The sequence below is a fragment of the Lycium ferocissimum genome, chromosome 2 (genome assembly GCF_029784015.1).
Source record: "Lycium ferocissimum isolate CSIRO_LF1 chromosome 2, AGI_CSIRO_Lferr_CH_V1, whole genome shotgun sequence".
Taxonomy (NCBI): domain Eukaryota; kingdom Viridiplantae; phylum Streptophyta; class Magnoliopsida; order Solanales; family Solanaceae; genus Lycium; species Lycium ferocissimum.
In genome coordinates, this window is record NC_081343.1 from 39,432,969 (window position 1) to 39,455,024 (window position 22,056).

General features: G+C 35.1%; 2 protein-coding genes and 1 long non-coding RNA gene across 8 annotated transcripts; 2 read left to right on the forward strand and 1 right to left on the reverse strand.

The window, feature by feature from the left end:
* Nucleotides 1–4,185: 4,185 nt before the first annotated feature.
* LOC132048034 (STS14 protein) lies at nucleotides 4,186–4,911 on the forward strand. The gene has a single exon (XM_059438985.1). It carries the CDS (start codon nucleotides 4,312–4,314, stop codon nucleotides 4,810–4,812), a length of 501 nt encoding a protein of 166 aa, XP_059294968.1. The 5' UTR covers nucleotides 4,186–4,311; the 3' UTR covers nucleotides 4,813–4,911.
* A 500-nt stretch (nucleotides 4,912–5,411) lies between these two features.
* LOC132036827 (uncharacterized) lies at nucleotides 5,412–10,169 on the reverse strand. Of its 6 annotated transcripts, none has more exons than XM_059427220.1 (11): nucleotides 9,823–10,163; nucleotides 9,074–9,143; nucleotides 8,644–8,724; nucleotides 8,449–8,553; nucleotides 7,846–8,259; nucleotides 7,303–7,748; nucleotides 7,129–7,228; nucleotides 6,965–7,024; nucleotides 6,804–6,890; nucleotides 6,530–6,658; nucleotides 5,412–6,093 (listed from the first exon to the last, which is right to left on the reverse strand). In XM_059427220.1, exons 1-11 carry the CDS (start codon nucleotides 9,858–9,860, stop codon nucleotides 5,791–5,793), a joined length of 1,833 nt encoding a protein of 610 aa, XP_059283203.1. In that variant the 5' UTR covers nucleotides 9,861–10,163; the 3' UTR covers nucleotides 5,412–5,790. The 6 variants fall into 6 exon arrangements, 5 of the variants coding, with proteins under 5 accessions (XP_059283203.1, XP_059283220.1, XP_059283233.1 ...); XM_059427237.1 differs by having other exon boundaries at nucleotides 9,074–9,165; XM_059427250.1 differs by having other exon boundaries at nucleotides 8,644–8,719; nucleotides 9,823–10,162.
* A 5,513-nt stretch (nucleotides 10,170–15,682) lies between these two features.
* Nucleotides 15,683–16,676, forward strand: LOC132048035 (uncharacterized). Its single transcript, XR_009412882.1, has 2 exons — nucleotides 15,683–15,878; nucleotides 16,059–16,676. It is a non-coding gene; the product is annotated as an uncharacterized LOC132048035 (long non-coding RNA).
* The last annotated feature ends 5,380 nt before the right edge of the window (nucleotides 16,677–22,056 follow it).

The window sequence follows — 22,056 nt, forward strand, 5'->3', positions numbered from 1 at the left end:
CCCCTTTTTGGGATAATTAAACCCACCAAATTAAATTTAAGCGACATTAACGGAGGTATAGTTAGATTTTACCCTAGTTAATAAATTAGGTGCCCTAATTCACCTTTAAAATCGATTAAAGGCTACCCTAAAATAAAAAAAAATAGGAATGCTCCAATACGTTATCTTAGTTTAACTCCGTTTAAATGGGGTATAACGATTTGTAGTATATGGAAGGAGTATGTAGCACAAAATTATGTATAACCGCCATAACTCGCATTATGGTTTGTCATATTTGGTATGTATGATGGACGTTATATAAGAGATTTATTTGTGCAACTAATGTTTATGTCGTTAAATATTAGTGTTATGTGGTCATTAGACCAAGTGGGAGAATGTAAGAATTTATTATTCTTATGTGTGGCCCAATTAAAGTAAAACCCATGACTAATATTTAATGAAGTTAATAAATCTCGTCGTTAGATCGATTCTTAATGGATGTACGGTTGGATGAAGATGACAACTCCTATAAATTAATCCTCCTCCACCCATTAGGGTAGCCACAAAATCTCTAATCTTTTCCATCGCAAGGCGGCCGTGGTAATCGTAAGATTAGGCAAGAAGGTAAATCGATTTTACAATTAACGCTTCCACTTTCGTAATAATGTCTTTCACATCAGGTATGCTTTCGGTGGTCTCTCCATGTAAGATTATTGTGTTCAAGATCCTATGTGAATTAAGTTAATGTTATAAAGGGATCACCATGATCATGAAAAAAGAGCAGGGAATAGTCATCTTCCAATCAACCTCAGGCTTATGTGATTTAAGGGGGGCATAAATATATTTTTATTTCTATTTTTGATGATTTTCGAATTACTCCCCCCGTCTCATTTTAAGTGTCTTACTTTTTTTTTTTTTTTTGGTCTGTCCCAAAAAGAGTGTTTCTTTCTATATTTAGTAAGTTGACAATTCAAACATCCTGGTCGATAAGTTTAAAACCATAAGATTCAAAACACTTTTGCTACTTTACCCATCTTTAATATGAGACCACAAGATTCAAATATCCCTTTTAATTTCTTTATTTCGTGTCAAATTAAACTAAGACACTTAAATTGAGATGGATTGAGTAGCTTGCAACGCACTTTGAATATTTTATTGAGTATTATACCCACCAAAACTTAAGAAAGTCAAAAGAAATCACCTAATTTTTATTAATTATTATAAAGACGGATCAATGAATTTGATATCCAAAGTCAAATTTGCACTAGATATTTTCCTTTCATTTCTACTCCAATCACATAGTGAGAAGGTGGGCGGATATCTGCCGCTTCACGGAGTAGTGTATTTTGCATTAAATGGAAGTTTTTTTAAAGTGTTGGTCAATATGATGAAAATCACATGGCTAACTTCTTCTTTTTTGTTTGGCAAAAGACATAAATTGACCCTTAAATTATATCCTAAATATCGATATCACACTTAAACTTTACTAATAACCTATTACACACCTAATATATGAAAAAAGTTATATTATTTACCTCCTGAGAGCTGAAAATCACTTACATGGTGGGAAGTGTAACACACTCTCTCGCCACATTAGCACCACGTCAGCGCCACCTTGAAAATTTCCTAAATTTTAATTTTATATTCATTTCCTTTTCTTTATTCATTTGATTTTCTTTTTATTAATTATATTTACACTATTAATCCCTAATTAACCATTAAAATCCTCCAATAATTATATTTTTTTAATCACCACCACCCCATCTCACCGGAACCACCAATCCGCCACCACTATCGCCACCAGTTTCACCACCACCAATCCGCCACCACTATGGCCACCACCACCAATCCGCCACCACTATCGCCACCAGTTTCACCACCACCATTGCCACCAATTTCACCACCACATGAATTTTACTACTACTGCTGCTATTACATTAAAAATTTCACCAATAGTCGTCAAAAATTCAGTACTGGGAGTGTTAGTAATTTTACTACTACTGCTGCTATTACATCAATGGCAACAGATTTGCCTTGTTATTATTGATTTTATGTGAAAAATTTCACGAGTATACCAATGGAGGGTTGTTGCTTTGGTTGGTTGGAGAAATCATTGGGTAGTTTTTGGGGGTGGGGGTGCAGGTGAAATGAAAACGAAGAAGAAGAATAAGGGTTTTGGGGGGTGGGGGTGGCGTGAAGGCGGTGGTGGTGATGGTGAAATGAAGAAGAAAAAAGTTTGGGAAGCAAAAAAGGGGTGGCGGGTGGCAAATAGGCGTGAGTGGCGGAAGAGAAGAAAGAGAGGAAGAAATGGTGTTTTGGGGTGTGGGGTTTGGGGTTCGGGAAGGTGGAGGGGTTGGGGGTGGTGGTTGAAAAAGAAGAAGAAGTTGCAAAAAAAATATTTTTTAATTAAAATTTTAAAAAATTTTACTTTAATTTTGACCTCACCCTCCTATTATTTAAATATAATTCTTTTTATGCCACATCAGTTTCTCCCGGGGTGGGGGATAAATAATATCACTTTTTCATATATCAGGTGTGTAATAGGTCACTAGTAAAGTTTAAGTGTGATATCGACATTTGGGGTATAGTTTAAGGGTCAATTTATGTCTTTTGCCTCTTTGTTTTTCATTCGACTTTTGTATTAAGGCACAATTAAATTCGTATTTGTGTCGGAAAGTTTCATATTGGAGAGTAAAACGCTCCTTAATAAAGATGACTTCTTTCCTAACAAGGCTCGCATCCAAAATTTTTAATTAAAAATAAAAGAATACCATGTTTTATCTCGACCCTTATGATCAGAGGTGAATTCAAGATTTTAAGAGGATTGGTTCACTATTTTAAATAAAATTTAAGAAATAAAAGAAAGTACATTTAGTTGGGTTTGATCCCACGATCTTAAGGGATTAAACCTAGCGCTTAATCAGTGCTCCACTCAATCTAGTTTGACCATGTATTTCTTCAATTAATATTAGATATATTTTAAGATTTATATACATAATATATCGAGTTTAGTTAAGTGACTATGTATTCACGTAATTTATTTTTTTTATGCCTAAATTCGCCCGTGATCACATGACTAATGTCATTAACTTCAGCTATACATCAAAGTAACAAAACCATGTCATGTCAGTATGTCACACGTGTCTTTGTTTTTCTTCAATTCTATGCGCCTCAGTGGCCACAACAGTCAGCAATCTGCAGGCAGCCGGCAGGTTGTCACTCACGTGCATTAATATTGGGCACGTAAGTCCAATATATAGTCGTCCCCACATGAACAAGATCCATTATGGAGGAAAATGACAGATGAGTATATCAAAAGCAATCACGACACCATGTATAATCCTATTTAAAAATTTAAATCATTGAGTCATTTGGTTGATTATATTAGTAAATAAAATTAACTTTCGGTATAAAATTTTGCTTAAGTAATACTCTCTCAGTTTCAATTTGCGTGAACTTTTTCAGAGTATGAGGGTCAAATTTTATGATTTTGACCGTAGATTTTTCAAGTTTGTAAAATTAGATTTTATATATTTAGAAACTACATAAAAGGTACTATAAGTCATGCTAATTTATAATTCAAAAAATTTAGAAAAAATGTAAGAAAAATATGATCAAAGAATTAGAACTCCCCAAATAAATAATTCACATAAATTCAAAAGTATATTAATTAATTTGTTACATAAAAAATAATATCGCTATATAATGATCAAAGAACCATCTCGTAAACTCCCCAAATAGTAATAGGTTCACATAAATTAAAACGGAGAAAGTATATTAATTAATTCGTTACATAAAAAATAATATCGCTGTATAATGTAGCATTCGATTGGTCGCATAAGAAAAGATGATCACTATAGCTGATGTAATATTTGGTTGGCGGCAATAAATAATATATCTACACTAAGTTTTGGGTGATATTTATGTGTTATTTCATGCGGAAAATATGGCAATATATACATACATTAGCAATAAAGAAATGATAAAAATTACTCCTACAATAACAATCTTGATATTATTAACCAGTGCATAACAAAGTTCAATTGCACGAGTAGTCCTTTAAATATAACGCTGGCTGAATATATTTGGTCTTTTAGGGTTGCAGTCATGAATTAATTCTATCATTATTCATCACTACATAACAGTTGTCTATAAATAATTCTTGCATTATAATTTTCACATTAACTATCATGCACACCCCACGAGTACATAGCGCTGACTCATCATGCCCCTATATGAACTTAAGAAGGTATATTAGCTCATCTCAACATCTCTGTCAAGTTGACCTCTGAATATAAAGAAACAAAAACATAGTTGAAAGTTAGATACAAAATGGCCAACTTTTTCTTCCTTGTATTACTCCCTGCTTTAATATCCTTAACTCACATCTCAGCACAGAAAATTGCACCTGCAGCTCAAGAATTCTTGGATGCACATAACAAGGCAAGAGCTGAAGTGGGTGTTGGTCCACTCACATGGAGTCCAATGTTAGCTAAAGAAACTAGTCTTCTTGTTCGTTATCAAAGGGACAAACAAAATTGCAACTTTGCAAATTTAACCAGTGGGAAATATGGTGGTAATCAATTATGGGCTAGTGGTATGAACGTGACACCACGTATGGCTGTTGATAATTGGGTTGCTGAGAAGAAGTTTTATAACTATGCTAATAATTCATGTGTAGGGAGTGATAAGTGTGGTGTTTACACGCAGGTTGTTTGGAAGAAATCGATGGAATTGGGTTGTGGTCAAGCTACTTGTTCTAAAGAAACTGCTACTCTTACTATATGTTTCTATAATCCTCCTGGAAATGTAATAGGAGAGAAACCTTATTGATCTGTAATTAGTTTACATGATCTGTGATAATGTAATTTCTGTGTATTCAAGTTTGTAGCTTTCATTTACAATAAGAAGTCACTCTGTTCATTTGCTGGTTTCTTCTTTCTCTTTTTCAGTATCAACTCTCTAGCAACATATAGTCCATCCAACTAATTCAGAATTAAGATGGAGGCCGGGAGACTGAATCAAAGATTTAATTTGATGGGTTCAATCTCAGTGTTTCTTTTTAACCGGTATCCGGTTCCTACTTTGGAAAGTGGAATAATCCGGATAACATTCCGTATCAAGATTTTTTTAATCTCAGGAGTTCAAACTCGAGATCTCTAGTTATTGATGGAGAGATCATATCCATCCAATCATAACTCTTTAGGTTCTTAATTCTAACCTATTACATTTTTGAAATTATGAATCTGAAATTAATATTTGTTGAAATTTTAGTAATTTTTTTATATGCATATCTATATTTGTGTTGAAAATACAATTCGATTGAATCCATTAATTATATTCTACACCCGCCTTTAGTGAATGATCTATGGGACCGGAGACAACCGACAATCTTATGTAAAGAGAGGAACTTGGGATTAAGACGCAGTTGATTGATCCAACAACAAATGTTAATCTGAATTATAAAAAATGAAGCCAAAAGATGATGTTACATACAAAACACAGATTGTAGGCATTCTCCGGTCATTCCTCCATTCTAACTTATGCATTTATACAGAAGAGAGAAAAAGGAAATAAGTACCCTCTGAAGAACTCCTATTAGGACAGGGAAAAGAAAGAAAAAGAGAAGTCTCACAAAAAACCTCTTTTTCCCCCTTTTCCCACTCTGATTCCACATGGAATAAACATTGATTTTCACTTACCCGTAGCGAGACTCGAACTTACAACCTACTAGTTGGAGGTCTAAGTGACTTAGTACTAATCAAATCTCTATAATCACATAAACAAGCTAAAAACACACAATAAAAGTAGTCACTTCAACAGCTCCTTCATGATTAGGTACCGAAAAGCAAAATTATGAGGAACCCATTCAATGTTCTTGTGAGAATTTCCCTGCTGAATCTTCTTTATGCTTTTCCTAAGAGATTCAGGTAAAGATTGCTGGATCATCTCCATCACACCAGCAGGACATAGACCAGATTCTTTAGCAAAGGACTCGACAACTTTTGGCAAAAGAACTTTCTGATCCTTCTTCACACCAAAAGTTGCTCTAATATATTCTTCTTTTGCTGCTTCCAGCTCCTGAAACACTCTCTTGGGTGTATAGACTCGTACCTGAAAAAGGTAACATTTGCCCCGTGAGACAACCAAATGTAATAGTTGTTCATCAAATCCTGTTACCATAAAAGAAATGAGAATGGAATCCTCACCCTAAGATTCTTATTGTTTTTCACTTGCTTGAGATTCAAGAACGTAAAATAGTCATTGATTAGTTGATTTACTAAACCTTAGTCTAAGCCCAACGATTAGAGAAAACCATTACTACTGATCACTGCATTTGCATGATTACAGACAGGAATTATTTTTCATGAACAGAAGATGGATGAATATCAAGCACATTCTAAGGTGGTTCTCGGATAGAAACTGAAGTCAATTTCTAGCCTTTCAAAAAGAAAGAGCAACATTAAATGCCATGTAATTCAATTACTATTGAGTTAAGTAAACATGGTCATCACAAACTTTAAGGAGAAAGAAGGATTATGGACCATACCGCAGGATCTGAATGATTGCCTGAGCAGAGTCCAAAGTGCAGAAGGGGTTCTGGATGTTCAATAGAATAGGCTTGTCTTTCATCGCCTGCCTTAAATTTTCCTCTAGAAGAAAGTAATAAGCGAAGCCACTGCATCAAGAGTAAGCTTAATCAGCAATACAAGTACCAACTCTGACAAATCCAACCATGGAAGGCTAGTAAAATGAGACAGCTGGGATCAGAAAATACTAGGCCTGAGTATCAGCACTTAATAATATGAATAGAGTAGGGACACCTGTCCTGGTCTAGGCATCCGACATCCCAAGATAGAGCTCTGTATCACATTCGCGCTGACTACATGACCCCCGACATTGTAGGCAGCCTGGATTAAGTAAAAGGGTAAGACAAAATCTACCAAGCAACTCTTGGCCAAAGAAATTAGTTTGTCTCACTAACCTTCAAGAGTAGAAAAACTCTCTTCACATTCTTTTGTGGAATCCCGTAAGATAAAAAAGCCTAGATAGGAATAGTTGAATAACATCGTAAGCTCAGAGTGGATTTGGAACATTAAAGATTTCTTAACCTATAATGCAGCAGGTTTAATCAAGAAGGATAATTACATGCATCACCAATGCGTTGTGTATGTTAATCCAGAATGCTAGTTTTTCTGCATGACTCAACTTTCGCGGATCTATTACTTCTAGGCGAGAAACAATTGACCTGCAAATGTAAAACATTAATGGGCGTTTTACAACAAGAAATTGCTAAAGCCTAAAGTAGGTCCCACGAGATACCTGAAATTTTGCAACAAAGGTTCAATATCACCTAGTCCGTGACTATCTTTATATATACATTGTACTTCAAGCATTGTGCTGTAAGGTCCACTGAACTCCTTCAACCCTTCCACATGAAAAGGATTGTCCAACCGAACATCAAAAGATGAATCTTTCCTAATTCCTGGGTTCCATATGTCTTTCGGAGAAAAGGCACTCATCGATGACAAGGATGAGGTTGGCGATGAGAGACATGGATTTGCAAGTGAAGGATCAGCAAGTTTGCTATATATGGCGCACATGCACCTTACCATGTCCTCAGACAGCTTATTTGGTGTCTCTGGAACATGATCAGAAATACAAGTGCCAAGATGCTCCGCCAAACTGATTAAATTTGATGAAGAATTCTGCGCATACTGCAAAGAACCAATAAAAGTAAAACTCTCAATTCTCCACTTCTCATTGTTCTGCAGAGGGAAAATCATTACACTATACACATGGATAGATGCAAAGCTAATATCTAATCACTCCTTCCAGTCAAAAAGTTAAAAGTGCACAACATACCTCCATCATAGATGAAGGTTGAGATTGACAAGCACGCAAAGCTTTGCCTGGTATTTCCTCTCTCTTTGACGGAACTGAATGCTGAGTTACTGAGGAACGACTTCGATGGACCCCACATTCTCTAACTTTGTCTTCTGTTGTGCTAGTTGTTTCTTTACACGGATTTGATAGCAACTTGCTATCAGGTTGAGCACAGGAATTTTCCCTTCTCCCTATAGTATCAGATTTAGAAAATTCAAGGCACCTTCTTATTTTGGTATTCGTAAGAGATTTTAGTTTATCATCTCTAGTGGGAGGAGACAAGGATGAGATCTGTTGATCAAATGCTTTACGATATAACGAGAGAAGATACTGTTCCAGACGCACTACTTCCAACTCTAGTACTGCAATTTCTCTAATCACTTCTGTGGTTGGCTGGAGTCAATTGAAACGAACACTCTCAACACATTACCAACAGAGAGGGTATCACAAAAAATAAAGAAAATCTTGATTTTACAAAAAACTGACAGAATGTCTAAACTTATTCACAGTCGAAGTAACCAGAATTAACAATATGTCATATTATAGTATGTCCATAAGGCTACAAGGAACAGGAGGAAGTACCTTAGACATTGAGGTCTGAGTGATGAAAGATTTACATCCCAATGCTTGCTCTAGAGAACATCGAACTGTAACTTGGTGCTGTAATCTTCTCTCGAGCTGTGTTATCTGCAAAGCAGTTAAGTTTCGACCAATTTAGACATTAATAATCTGTTGAACCAGCTAGAATTAACAGTTGCATCATCTCTGTTTTCTTACCTCTTGCCTCAAAGAACTTTGGACTTCCTTAGGTGACTGCTTCTTCTTGCTCTCACTACAGTCATTTGTATCACCCCTATCCTAAAGAAAAGAAAACATATATATCCTCAAATGTTCAAAATTCTTGGTATTACTAAGGCGTGTTCCTTGTTCGTTCTTCCTTCCTTTATACTGGAGAGAAATTTGCAAGTGTAGCCAATTATTTGATTTCAGAAAACAACAATTTAGCAACTGGAGTAGTTCAAGATAATGTAAAAACAAATTTGAAAGGGTACAACGGAAGCAAGGATGCAAGTTAAAGATCAAAAGTTCATGATGAGTCCAACTCTCCTTTTCCTTTTCCACCCTTTATAACTTGTAACTTTTTGTCACATTCTGCTATGACAGCTCAAATTATAAGAACAGGAAGGACACATGGAAGCTTCCTTACCAACATCAATTGATTAGAGGCCTCTACTGAATGATCCACACGGTCTTTAAATCCTCGTGTATACGGGAAGCTGCATTTGTGAAAATCAAATACTAGCAAAGAAAATGTTAACTGAAACAATAGACATCACCCAAAAATCATAGGATGGAAGATTAAGCTACAAAACATTTTCTGGAGTACACAATGGTTCCTATTGTAAACAAACTTCATTCAAAGAACTAAAACAGTAGGAAATGAAGAAGATAAGAAAATAGCAAAGCCTTTCTATTTTCCTTTTCCATTTTGCTACAAAACCTTTGAACTTCTGCTTTAAGACCAAGTCAAATGAAATGGAACATTGGAACCAAGAAAATTGCAACAAAACATCAGTTTGCCAAGCGCATACCCCACCCAAATTGTAAGTCTTTCACCTTAGAGAAACCCCAAATACAAAAACAGAGAAAGAGAGATCGCAAAGTACTACTCCCCCATCACAACTTATGAGATACAGTTCGAATTTCGAGAACACATATGAAAAAATCACGGTCAAACTCTTTGATTTTGGCCGCGACTTCCCGCATATAATCTTTATATATTTGAAAACTAGTACTATAAGCCATATAGTAATAATTAACACTTCAAAATTTTTAGAAGACATGAAAAAATCACAGTCAAAGAAAAACTAGCCAAACTCTCGAAAATCCAACAGTGCCACATAAACTGGGATGGAGGGATTATTACACATTAAAAAGAAGAAATCCAATGGTTACCTCTTAGAATGCTTGTGTTTAGAAATGGCTACTTGCATTGCAATAGCTTTCTCCAACTGATCAGCACCCTTTTCCCCACTCCTTTTCAAGAACTAACTTGAAAGCTTGCCATGAACAGACTCTGAAGTTTGAACATTACAGAGATGGCTAATACACAAAAAAACAGCCAAGAAAAGACAGTCCCTTTTGACAGAGAATTAAAGTAAGTGGTGCATATATATACACACTCTTTTGCTCCAAAAATCTGTTACATTGCAGAGTCCCAATATAGCTTTTTTGGCAGTAAAGGGGAAGGTGAGAAAAGCCTTATCTACAAAAATTAGAGTTCGTGAACTGGGCTTCACAAAAAGTCTCCTACTACAGCTCAATGTCAAAGGTGTCCAAAAGCAACATCTTTACTTGAATACAAGGAAAGCCCTTAAAAATGTTAAATTAAACTTATAGTATGTAATTAAATTTCATATCTCTTTCTTAAATGAGTAATTAACAAGTATGAGCCTTTTTAGAGTCGTGGGTGAAACTGAAAAAATTAATGTCCGAGTATAAATTTTCTAAAGTGAAGAATACTTTAGACCAAATATTTTATTAGCTGAAGTAACAGATAGGGAGTAGTAAATTGAGTCATGGAGTTGGTGAAAAGAATATTAGACCATGCTAAGTTGGGTAAAAAAAGAAAGATAGTAGTATATTGTATGAATATTTTATCCAAAACCATAGGTCTAATTGAGCATTTGGTTGTATATTTTGAGACAAACAGAAAGTTGTATGCTTGAAATTAGAGGTTTCCTGACACAACTGTTTCATGTGGATCCAACCACTCCATAAACTATATACTACTATCCAAGTGTGTATATTCCATTATTACTGTAATACTGTATTATTCAAGCACTATTACCATTATTTACCTACTAATATAAAGAATGGCATCTCATCAAGCTTAGACAATAAAGAAGTTTTTAGTTGCTTACTCATGTTTTTATCCAAATATCATGATTATGCATAACAGAAAATCAGCTAAAGAAAAAGTCCTCAGAGAAGCTTGTTTTAGAAAATCGGATTTGTAAAAGAGAACTTTCAATTGAAAATTAGTTTACTTTTTTACTGGTCTTGTGAATGGGATCTTTTCCACTTCCAATCCCTGCTTTTTCTTGAGGTCCCAAATTCACTACTTTTTTCTTCCCTTAACATTAGAAGGTCTCAAAACTGAGCTGTTAAACCAACCATACCAATTAGAAGGTCTCAAACTGAGCTGTTAAACCAACCATACCAATATGTGATACAGAAGTACTCCCATGTAAAGACCCGGGGTGGGGTTGATTTTTTCCCTCATATTTGGTTAGTCAAAATATTTAGAATTTTTTTTCCAAAATTATATTTTTCTTAAAAGCTGGAAAATGACTTTTTTGGCATGCTTATGAAAATAACATCTATATTTTAACTTATCTAAAGATATCATTTAGATGACGTAAGGTGTAAAATTATTTTGCTCTAGCAATATATGTAACTTAATTTCATTCAAGATTTGTTTTAAATTGCAAGTTTGAACCCCAATTATAGTAAAATTATTTTTAAAAAATCTCCTAGCTAAACTTAAAAATTAGTGGTTCTGCACTAGCTATACCATTTACTAGCTAGGTAAGTAGGGTGGTCTACCGTCGAACTCTGGTTTTGTCGTGATGTTCATCTACTCAATAAAAGCTGGTTTCTTACTTGTGAGGGGAAGATATATAGGAACAGTTTTCCAAAATCCATAAAAGTATAAACAAAGAAATCAATGATCCTGTACAAGAGATCAAAACGATTTTTTCCAACCTTAATTAAGCTTTTTTTTTTTTTTTTTTTTTTTTTTTTTTTTTTTTGGGTTAAACCTTAATTAAGCTACTATCTCTTTCCTTTTCCCCTAAAGTCTTGACTTATCCTAATAACCCAAATGATAAACCAATGCCATCGATCCAAAAACTAGAAGGGAATTGTATGTCAAGCAAAAGTGGCTTCTTTTTAACTGATACAATGGACTAGATCTACCATAGTTGTATACAAACAATTTTTACTTATATAGATTGACAAAGTAAAATTTCTACATTTATTTGTCCATAATAAATGAAACAATACATGAAAAATAGGCAAATAACCTTCTTTAGCAAGTTAAATGACACTAATAGCGTAAAAACTTCATTTCATTTTCTGTTAATATATTATAGGCTGCTCCCGTTTGGCCATAGATTATGAGAGCATATTTTGAAGATTTGTTTTCAAATATTTGTTTGGCCATTGATAGATTTTGAAGACAAATCTTCAAATCCAAACTCTGGCTCAAACCTGTTTTTGAGCCAAGATCTATGTTTTGAACTTTTCAAAACTTTTAAAAACTACCCCAAACTTTTATATTTTATATAAAAAAAAACTATCTATTTCTAGCCCAACTAATTCTATCTACCATGTTCCTCCATATTTCCACAATTAAAGTAGTCTCTTCTATAAAGAGTGTACGAGCTAAGCTAGTTACTGCTATTGTTTTTTTTTCCTAAACGGATGAATCTTTGTATTGTAATTTGAATTATAGTAGCTAGTAAGTGTGTTATTAGTAATTGTTATTAAAATATCATGTTCTGCATAACACGGGATTAGCAAGTATGTATGTTTTGTATGGTTGGGTAGTCTTGATAGTTTTTAGAACTTATGGGTATAAGTAATGTTTCATGTTTTTCAAAACAAAAAGTGAAATATGTTTTGAAAAATTATGGCCAAACACATTTTCAAAACTTGGAAAACTTCACCCAAATCAAGTTTTTCAAAATTGTTTTGGGAATCTATGGCCAAACACTAGCTTAGTCTGTCTTAAAAAAAGACAAATTTCTCTTTTTGTAAACTATTTAATAAGATTAATATCTCCATTTTCCCCCTAAATAACATGACTTGTATAGACTCACTTGATATAAAAGTCCATTCTTTTATAAGGATAGATAAAATGAAAAGATATGTGAACCTCTCATTAACCTTCATTTAAAAAGATAATTTTGGTATTTGGCTTATTTACATGTCAAACCTCTTTTTTAATTTGTGATAAATCAAATAATCTCGCACATACTGAGACAGAAAGAGCAAGTACAATAGTGTAAGGAACAGAAAATGAGAATCAGTGATAGCTACCAGTTAAAATAAAAATTGAAACTTCTATTGTATCTTATTATGCGTCCTTATATGAAGTGATTCGGATGGGCATCTTCCAATGTGGTATGTAAAAGATAGTTAAAATGTGTTTGCCAATAAAGAAATACTATAGTTAATTTGTTGGAGCAAGTGAAGCATCAATTTTCAAATGAATCTGACAAACATACTGTGATTTCATGAACGAGTGAGCTGTCTTCGTGATATTCTTTGAAAGTGCGGATTACAAAAAACAACATGTCTGCCTAGTATATTGCATTTAATTTATTTATTTATTGGCTTATTATATGCGCAAAGATTCAAAATCCTGAGATCTTCTTGATAGTTAAATTGGTTTTCTTAACACAATATTATAGATAAGATACCCATCTGCATCTGTGATTTTAATTTCCAGACATGATTATATTAAGCAACTTCTTCATTCAAGAAACTCTCATACTGAAATGGTCAAACTTCACAGAGCTTAAATAAGAGAAATCTAACGTGTGCTTCAAAAATTGTTCGACTAATACATTTCCTAGAACGTCTAGCTAGAGACAAATATTGCTGCAATTTAAAAGTTTCGAGAAATCAATCACAGAATTTAATGGTCCATCACGAAATTCAAGCTATCTGGTGGAATCAGACAAATTAGAAGTGATACCAATAGTAAGGTAGCTTGACTCAAACCTAGTGACTAACTTCATAATTCCAAATGGAGATCGTGAATAAATTTCGCCTGGTGTCCATCTGCGATGAACTGTGGATTGGACTGTAAATTTTATATACGCGGAAGGACATAGTAATCGATGAAATGTTATAGGAAGTTGCAAGAAAGTAGAGATTCGGAGAGTCTCGAATAGGACAACCTTTTGAACTTTCATGTTCCTGAATTCTTGGGCGTATAAGAGACAACTTGACGAATTGAAACATCTTAGTAGTCAAAGGAAAAGAAAGAAAAAATGATTCCCATAGTAGCAGCGAGCAAAATGGGAGTAGCCTAAATCATGAATACGGGGTTGCCACAGACCCTTTTGAAAGAGAGGGATGCCTTCCAGAACCTTAGACACACAGGTGGTGCATGCATGGCTATTGTCAGTTTGTGCTGTAAGATATTCAGTTAAGTCCCACAATGAGCACAATACTCGTGTTTAGTCGCCATTATTGATTTTGGAGGCAAGAAGTCAAAATTACTTTATTATTAAGATGTACTTCATTCCAACATATGTGATATAGTTAGACTCGGATTAGGAAAAAAAAGAATTGAAATTTACAGATTTAAATATGTCTTATATAAAACTTATCATTAAAACTAATTAGAAATTTAAAAATTAATTTTTTTAAATTTAAAAGTGAATTTGTTTACACGAATTAAAAAAGAATAGTATATCACATAAAGCAAAGGGAGTATTAAGTTACATATCATATAAGTAGGGGTGAGCGTACGGGCCGTTCGCATTGGATATGAAAATTTCGGTTTGGATATTATTCGGTTTTCTGATTTAAGAAATTACAATCCAAATGATTTCAAATTGGATTGGATTTTTAAAGTTTGGTTTTGGATTAATCGATTTGGATATTTCAGATCTTCGAATTTGATTTTTGAGCCTTTAATACAGGCCATGACAATTAACAACCTCAATTCACTTAGTAATTTGCTCCTTAGAATGTATAATTTCTTACAGTTAACAACAATTTGCCCTCCTGCCGCCCATGTCGTGTAATTTCATATTAGACTTAATGCTATAATGAGTAGGGCCGTAGCGTACTAATCTACTTTTGGAATTTGGACTTAGTAGTATTGGGCACATATATGATACGAGTAGGGCTGAATATAAGACATAAAAATTTCGGATTTCGGAGTACTAAATCCAATATCCAATTCGAAATTCATAAATTTTAAAAATAAAATTCAAGTTCCAATCCATAATCCAAAAATCTTCCAGACCAAATATCCAAAAAAATTGAATCTCGGGTAGACCCAAACTATGTGCACCCCTGCATATAAGTGGAAATATAGAACCTGAAACGCTTTAGTTCATTACAGATGAGTAGCTCTTTATAAAAGATTCAATGCTGAAAGACTGACTTTTAAAAGCAATGTATGTGACAAAAAGACATTTATGATAGCCTAGAAGATTACGCTGCATTCTCGAAAACTAAAAGAGGGAGATAGTGATGGTTCAATGGCAGTGAACTAAATCGTTAGCATCTGTTATAGGAGTACGTACTTAATATAAAGTGGAAAATTAGAACGTGAAAAAGTTTACTAGTTAGAGGCGATTTCAAGATTCAGTATATCTTTCTATGATTCAATGCTGAAACACTGACTACAAAATGTAAAGCAATATGTACGTGAGAAAAAACTGATTTGTGACTCTAGAGAAGAGTACACTTCATTTTTGAAAAGGGAAAAAGGTCAAAAATAATCCTAAACTATTCGAAATGGGTCACTTATACCCTCCGTTAATTTTTCGGGTCAAAAATACCCCGCCGTTACTAGACGAGCCCACAAATACCCCTCTGGTTAACGGCCTTCCACTTCATCCGATGTTGCCAGCCAGGTGGAAAAAAATTGCCATGTGGCAATGCCACGTCAAATAATTGCCCAATCCCCTTCCCTAACCCGACCCATCCACACCCACCCGACCCATTCATCATTTACCCATCATATAAATACTCCTAAAACCCATCTACCCTTATTTTTCTTCCACCACCCAAATCAGAACCCTAATTTCTCACTTCCACCTCTCTTAACCTTTGATTATCATGCAATGTCCGAAGGTTCCATCAATTCCACTGAAAGTCGAAATGCTATAAAATGTCATTGTGGAATAAATGCTCTAAATCTGACTGCTTGAACCGATCCAAATGCTGGGAGAAGGTTCTACAAATGTCCAAGACCCAAAGTAAGTTCTAAATTCATTTTCGTTTTACATGTTTATATACTACAATATTGAACTAAGTAGTTTTTTAATTCGTTATATGATTGCACATTTTGATGAATTTTATTTGTAAATTAGTATGCATTTATTAGAAATTCGTATTTGATTAAAAAAATAGATTAAATCTCTTCAATTTTGTGGTAGGTTACTAATTGTGGATATTGGAAATGGCAAGACAAACATCAACTCCCACCAAGGGCAGTAACGGTTATATTAGATCTAAAGAGTAAATTGGATAATATGAAGGTGGAAAGAAACAAATTGAAAAGGATAGTTGATGGAATGGATGTCAATGAAAGGTTTAATAAGAGGAATCTAATTGATGAGATGGAGGCTATTAGTATTGAAAGGGACAATTTGAAGAAGAAAATTGAAGAAAATGATTTTGTCAATCTCCAAGAGGCTGCCAAACTTAGAATTTCGGAGGAGAAAGTTGAAGAAATGGAGTTTATATTAGCTCAAGAGGCGGGAAGAGTTGTGACTTTGGAGAAGAAAATCAAGAAGTTGAAAACTATCATTTTTATTTCATGTGCTTTGTTCCTTGTGTTTCTTGTTGGGATGATGAAGTGAATGTAGTTATGTAGGTTGTTGGGATGATGAAGAAAATGGTGTCGTTGTAATGAAGCTGATGAAGGTCCTTGTGTTTGTTGTAATAGTTAGGTAGGTTGTTTGTGTTTGTTGTAATGAAGGTGATGTATGATGTTTAAGTTGTTGTATTTTGTTGTGATGTAATGAAGTTCATGTGTGAAGTTTTAGTTGGTGTATTGTGTTGTTTTGTAATGATGTTGATGTATGTATTTAAACTTGGTGTATTGTGTGCTCAGTTAAGGTGCAAAACTGGACAGAAATGCATAAAATTGGGCATGTTCATGTGCACATTTCATGTGCTTAGTTACGGTGCAAAACTGGACAGAACTGGACAAGAATTGGGCATGTTAATGTGTGCACACCTAAGGTTCAAAACCGGACAAAAAATTGATCTCAAAAAATAAGAAATACCAACACAAAGTACCAACACAAAACAAGTACCATAGTCATAATTAGAAAATTAGAAATACCATCACAAAGAAATACTACATGGAGACCTGGTTTATAACTATGACATCCGGCTCCTTCAAACGAACAATGAAGAAAACTGCCTCGTTATTAACTGATTTGCAAATCTGAAAGCACAACACATCCCCTATTTCTAAATCGTCTGAATCAATAAATCCTTTCCATCCTTCAGCGAGACGCTTATGGGCTTTTCCGACTTTGTATTGCATATTGAATGCATTATGGTCATATAGTACAACCGCCTCTCTCTTAGAGGTTGGAAGATATTCATGAAGGTCACTTGGAAAGATCTACAAAAAATACATAAAATACATGTTATTAATAATAGTAAAGACTGAAAGTAAAACGATTGAAAACCAAAAATAACACTTACAAAATCATCCTTCTCCACGTATGATCTTGTTAATTTTTTCTCAAAATAAGCTACAATGCTATCTTGGAGTGGTGGCATATCGGATAAATTGAGTGAAGAAATTGATTGGTCAGGTGTTGAAGATTTCTATTGTGATGGAATGTGCATTGGCATGGTTGGAGTGGTGGCTATTAATACTGTTCAAGCCACCAACCCATTCAACCAATGCATTTATTGGCTACATACTCCCAACGAAAACAGTCAACATCTTCAAATCCCAACCACCCATTCAACCCCCCCCCCCACCCCATTTAACATAATTTAATGCAATTTTTGACCAGTGTGAAAATCTGCATAACCGAGTCCCTTTCAATACAAAAATTGCCAAATCTGCCCTTATAGACTGATATGAATTCAATTCCAAATTGGACAGAAATCTGGAGAAAACATACATGTGCGCGTGCATATTTTAGGATGGTTTGTGTGCACATTTCAACATCATACATGTGCACTTAAAATGTGCACAGAAACTGGACAAAACAGTGGCATAAAAACTACACTTAAAATGTGTTAACAACCATTATAAAACCTGTAAAACCATTCCACAATCAAATTTCATAAACTGGACAGAAATACCATAGTCATTACACAAGTCAAAATATTTAACCATATCCATTGTTTTCCAAAAACATACCAACAGACATAAATTAGCAAACCAACAAACTGAGAATACTTAAACCTACACTTGCCATTGTTTGCACTTTGCCAGACCAAAACAAAAACCAATAACTTACATTTCCAACTACCAAATCTTGTAAAAATTGACCCTATTTGGTAGTTGGAAATACAATATCTGGTAGAATTAAGTCAATATTACAACTAATAAACAGAACCAAGAGTCTAAATTTGATGTTTCCCATTTGCCTTTCTAGTCTTCAACTTCCCCACCTTCAATTCTTTTGCCCTTTCCAAGTGGTTGCTAGTGACAGATTCTTTTCCTTTCCAAGTAAGCTTAGTAGGTGAGTAAGGCAAATCTGAAGGCTCATTTACACCAGTATGGTCACCCTTGAAAGAAATCACTCTACTCCCAGTTTGCACTCGTCTAGCTTGCCTCATTCTCAACCTTGTTTGCTCTTCAGAAATAATCTTTGTCCTTAGCTCTAGATCACTATCATCCTCTGTAAGTGGACCAAATCTTTCATACTGCTCCTGTGGGACTCTAGGTGTGGGCATGAAATGGAAGTCACCTTGTTGTGATGGTTGGTCTTTGAACTGTTGACATCAACCTCTTGTGCTTCAACAGATCTGGCCCTTTTCCTAGTTCTTGAAGTACTTTCTTCTTCAACAGTTTGTAAAAAAAACAAGTCAAATGATTAGTTCATTTGAATATTTCATAGGTAAAGTATAAATAAGATAGGTAATTACCTTGAATTTTCTTGCATTGTGAGAATATGAACCACACTTGCTACATGTCATTCTAGTTCCTTTTCTAGAATGTGCCCACCCTCCAGCTCTTTTAATTGTTGCATCATTTTCTCTAGTTCTTTTCACCTTAGGTCTGCCAACAGTATTCACAATATCAGGTGGGGCCATTTTATGTTACCCAGTAACAACATCCCCGAGAATTTCTCCCCTCTAACAAGTAGCAGCTTGGGCTCATATGTCAACAAGTAGGCTTCCTTGCTATACCACCAGTTAATTTCAGTCATAGGATCAATCTTCAGGTGCAACAATGCCTTCATGGAATGGGGGCATGGTATGCCAGTCAACTTCTAAGATCTGCAGGTGCATTTCTTTTGTAACAGACTCACTGTGTGCCTATGTTACACCTCTCATTTTCATACGTTGAGTTTCGCCAAAAGCTAATTGTCCTAGCGAACTAATTTTTTCGAGGTCATAGGGATAGGTATGTCCATCTTGAGTACATAATGGAGTAAAATCATGTTTAGTAAGCCTCGGGAAGGTTTAAGACTCTTCGGATCATCGGAGTTAAGTTTCGGTGGGAGTTTGGAAAAAAATCACATACAGCGCACTTTGCGGCACAACATGCGAGCGAAGAAAGCGCGCGCTTTGCGGCCACGCGATTGCTCGCAAAGTGTGCCGTTGAAATTTGATGATTGCAAGCTTTGCGACACAACATGCGTTTAGCAAAGCACACTTTGCATCTAGCAAAGCTCGCGCATGTTGTGTCGGTCCGAATTTTCTACGGACCACTATATATAGAACAATTCGACCCAAATTCATTATTTTACCATTTTTGGGCATAGGAACCTCTAGAATACTCTCCACACTTCATCCACAAGAACACAAAGGAAATTGATGATCAACTTCATCAAACCAACAAGAATCAAGAGTGTGAAACACATTAAAATCATCCAAGTCAAGAAATCCCTACAGAAGTGAGATAGGGTTTTGGTGTAAGAAGGATACTTCCATTCAAGACTTGTTTCTACGCAATCTAAGGTAAGTTTCATGGTATTTTCATGATTTTTGAAGTATTGATAAGTTGAAACACTTGGATTAAGGAAGAGTATAGAAAATAGGTCATAAATGGATGAATAGTGTCATTGTTGAGTGGTAGTTTGGATTGAATCATGAAAATGGATACGTTGTGATTGTAAATACATTGTAAATGACATTTAGAACATGGAATAAGTATTGTATGAGAAAGAACGCGATAGTGAACCTTGATCATGATTATGGAGAATTTGGAGTGAAATTGTGAAATGTGGGCAATGCAATTGAATGATGCTTGTCGTTTATGATATTGTGATTGTTGTTATGAATGTTGGGAGTTGATATGGAATATGGAGGAAGTAGTATAAACAAAGGAAATGCTGCCCAATTTTCTCTAGCTTTATTAAGCTTGTTCTTATAATTGTGTAGCTAATGTCGATACGAATTCTCTTGAAGGTAAAATGAGTGCATTAAAGGACAATAGAATAGTTAAACGACAAAGGTATGTGAGGCTAGTCCTTTCTTTCTAAGGCATGAATCTTATAGCATGATTTTCCTCCTTTCTCATAAATGTCCTATCTTCAAGCAAACTAAGAGCCCTTGTTCATGAATAGCTATATGAGACAAGAGATACGTTATGAGTATGATAAGCTTATGTCTAAAGATCCTAGAGTTCATGATATGATGTCTTTACGAAGTTAATGATGTTGACCATGATTTATTGATGTTTTCCTCATGTACACTCACCTTAAAATGTTAGTCCCTCCAAGGTGAGATATGACGACTATGATTACTTCATAACGTAATCGGGGGTCCACGACCTTATGTCACCCCGATATAGCTATAGTTGCTTCCAAGTTCTAATATATGTCTTGATGATCAATGTATAATGATATTAAATTACGATAGAGCCATGCTATGCTTATGAGACTATTAATAATGATGAGTCTATGATATGTATGATGACAAATGCATGATATGTATGACGATGAGATTCCACCGCGCCTAATTGGCCGGACATGTCACCGCTAAGGCGGGCTGCTTGAGATTCCACCGCGCCTAATTGGCCGGACATGTCACCGCTACGGCGGGCTACTATGATTCCACCGCGCCTACAAGGCCGGACATGATCACCACTAGTGGGCTGCATATGATGGTTACCCGGACGCGGGTTAACGACATGATGATATATGATTGGTATGATGATGCAAGTATAGTATGATGATGTATATGTGATATGATAAGGCATACGCTATGATAATGCACACGATATACTTATGTATGATGTATGTATATGAAATGTATCTATACTTAAAAGAGTACACAGGTTGTATCCTCATCCCATGACTTATGATTTCCTTACTATGCCTATTTCGTTCCGGCCTTACATACTCAGTACAATATTCGTACTGACGTCCGTTTTCTTTGGACGCTGTGTTCATGCCCACAGGTAGGCAGGGAGACGGTGCAAATTCATAGGAGCTATTAGCTGATTTGAGAGCACCCCACTTTTTCGGAGGTGCCGTTGATTATTCTTTTAGTACATATATGTATATATTCATGATTTGGGCATGACGGGATCCCGTCCCGCCCATATGTCTAGTACTCTAGAGAGGCTCGTAGATGCGTATGTGTGTCCTTATGTATACGTATGGTATATATATATATATATATATATATATATATATATATATATATATATATATATATATATATATATTATTATTTTGATAGCCGAAGGGCTTATGGTTATAAAAGCAAATGTGTTTCAAATGTTAATAGTTTTCTATGATCACGAGTAGGTATTATAAATGAGAGCAGATAAGTAACGGAATGAGTGGTGTTCGGTGGTTAGCCCCGAATACCCGTCATGGCCCGTAGCCGGGTCGTGACAGCCTATCATTACCCTCAGACACTTCATACCCATCCTCACCATTAAAATCAATATTACACAAGTTTTCTATCATCATGTTGGCAATAAACAACTTCATGCAATATGGACTGTAATTTCTAGTCCATTTCCTTGACTCATCTTCCTTTTCTCTCGGCCTATTAATTATCTTAAATCTAATCTCCTCAAGCATTCTCAAGATAGGCTTACCTCTTGCTTGTAGTACCCATGAATTGAAGGACTCAGTGAAGTTGTTGTCCACCATCTGATTTTTACAAACAGTGTCCATATAAGCTTTGCACCATCTTGTTGTTGGATACTTAAGAAGGTCCTTGGCAGCATCCTCTGACAATTCACCAAGTGCTCTCAACTGGTCTTTAAAATCC

What these genes read in the sequence shown, in the direction of transcription:
- LOC132048034 (XM_059438985.1), top strand. Translation starts at nt 4,312, where the DNA reads ATGGCCAACTTTTTCTTCCTTGTATTACTCCCTGCTTTAATATCCTTA.
- LOC132036827 (XM_059427220.1), bottom strand. Translation starts at nt 9,860, where the DNA reads ATGCAAGTAGCCATTTCTAAACACAAGCATTCTAAGAG. An exon ending in CTCAGACCTCAATGTCTAAG is followed by an intron (nt 8,260 to 8,448) that starts GTACTTCCTCCT and finishes AATTGACTCCAG; the next exon opens with CCAACCACAGAAGTGATTAG. An exon ending in GCAATCATTCAGATCCTGCG is followed by an intron (nt 6,094 to 6,529) that starts GTATGGTCCATA and finishes TACCTTTTTCAG; the next exon opens with GTACGAGTCTATACACCCAA.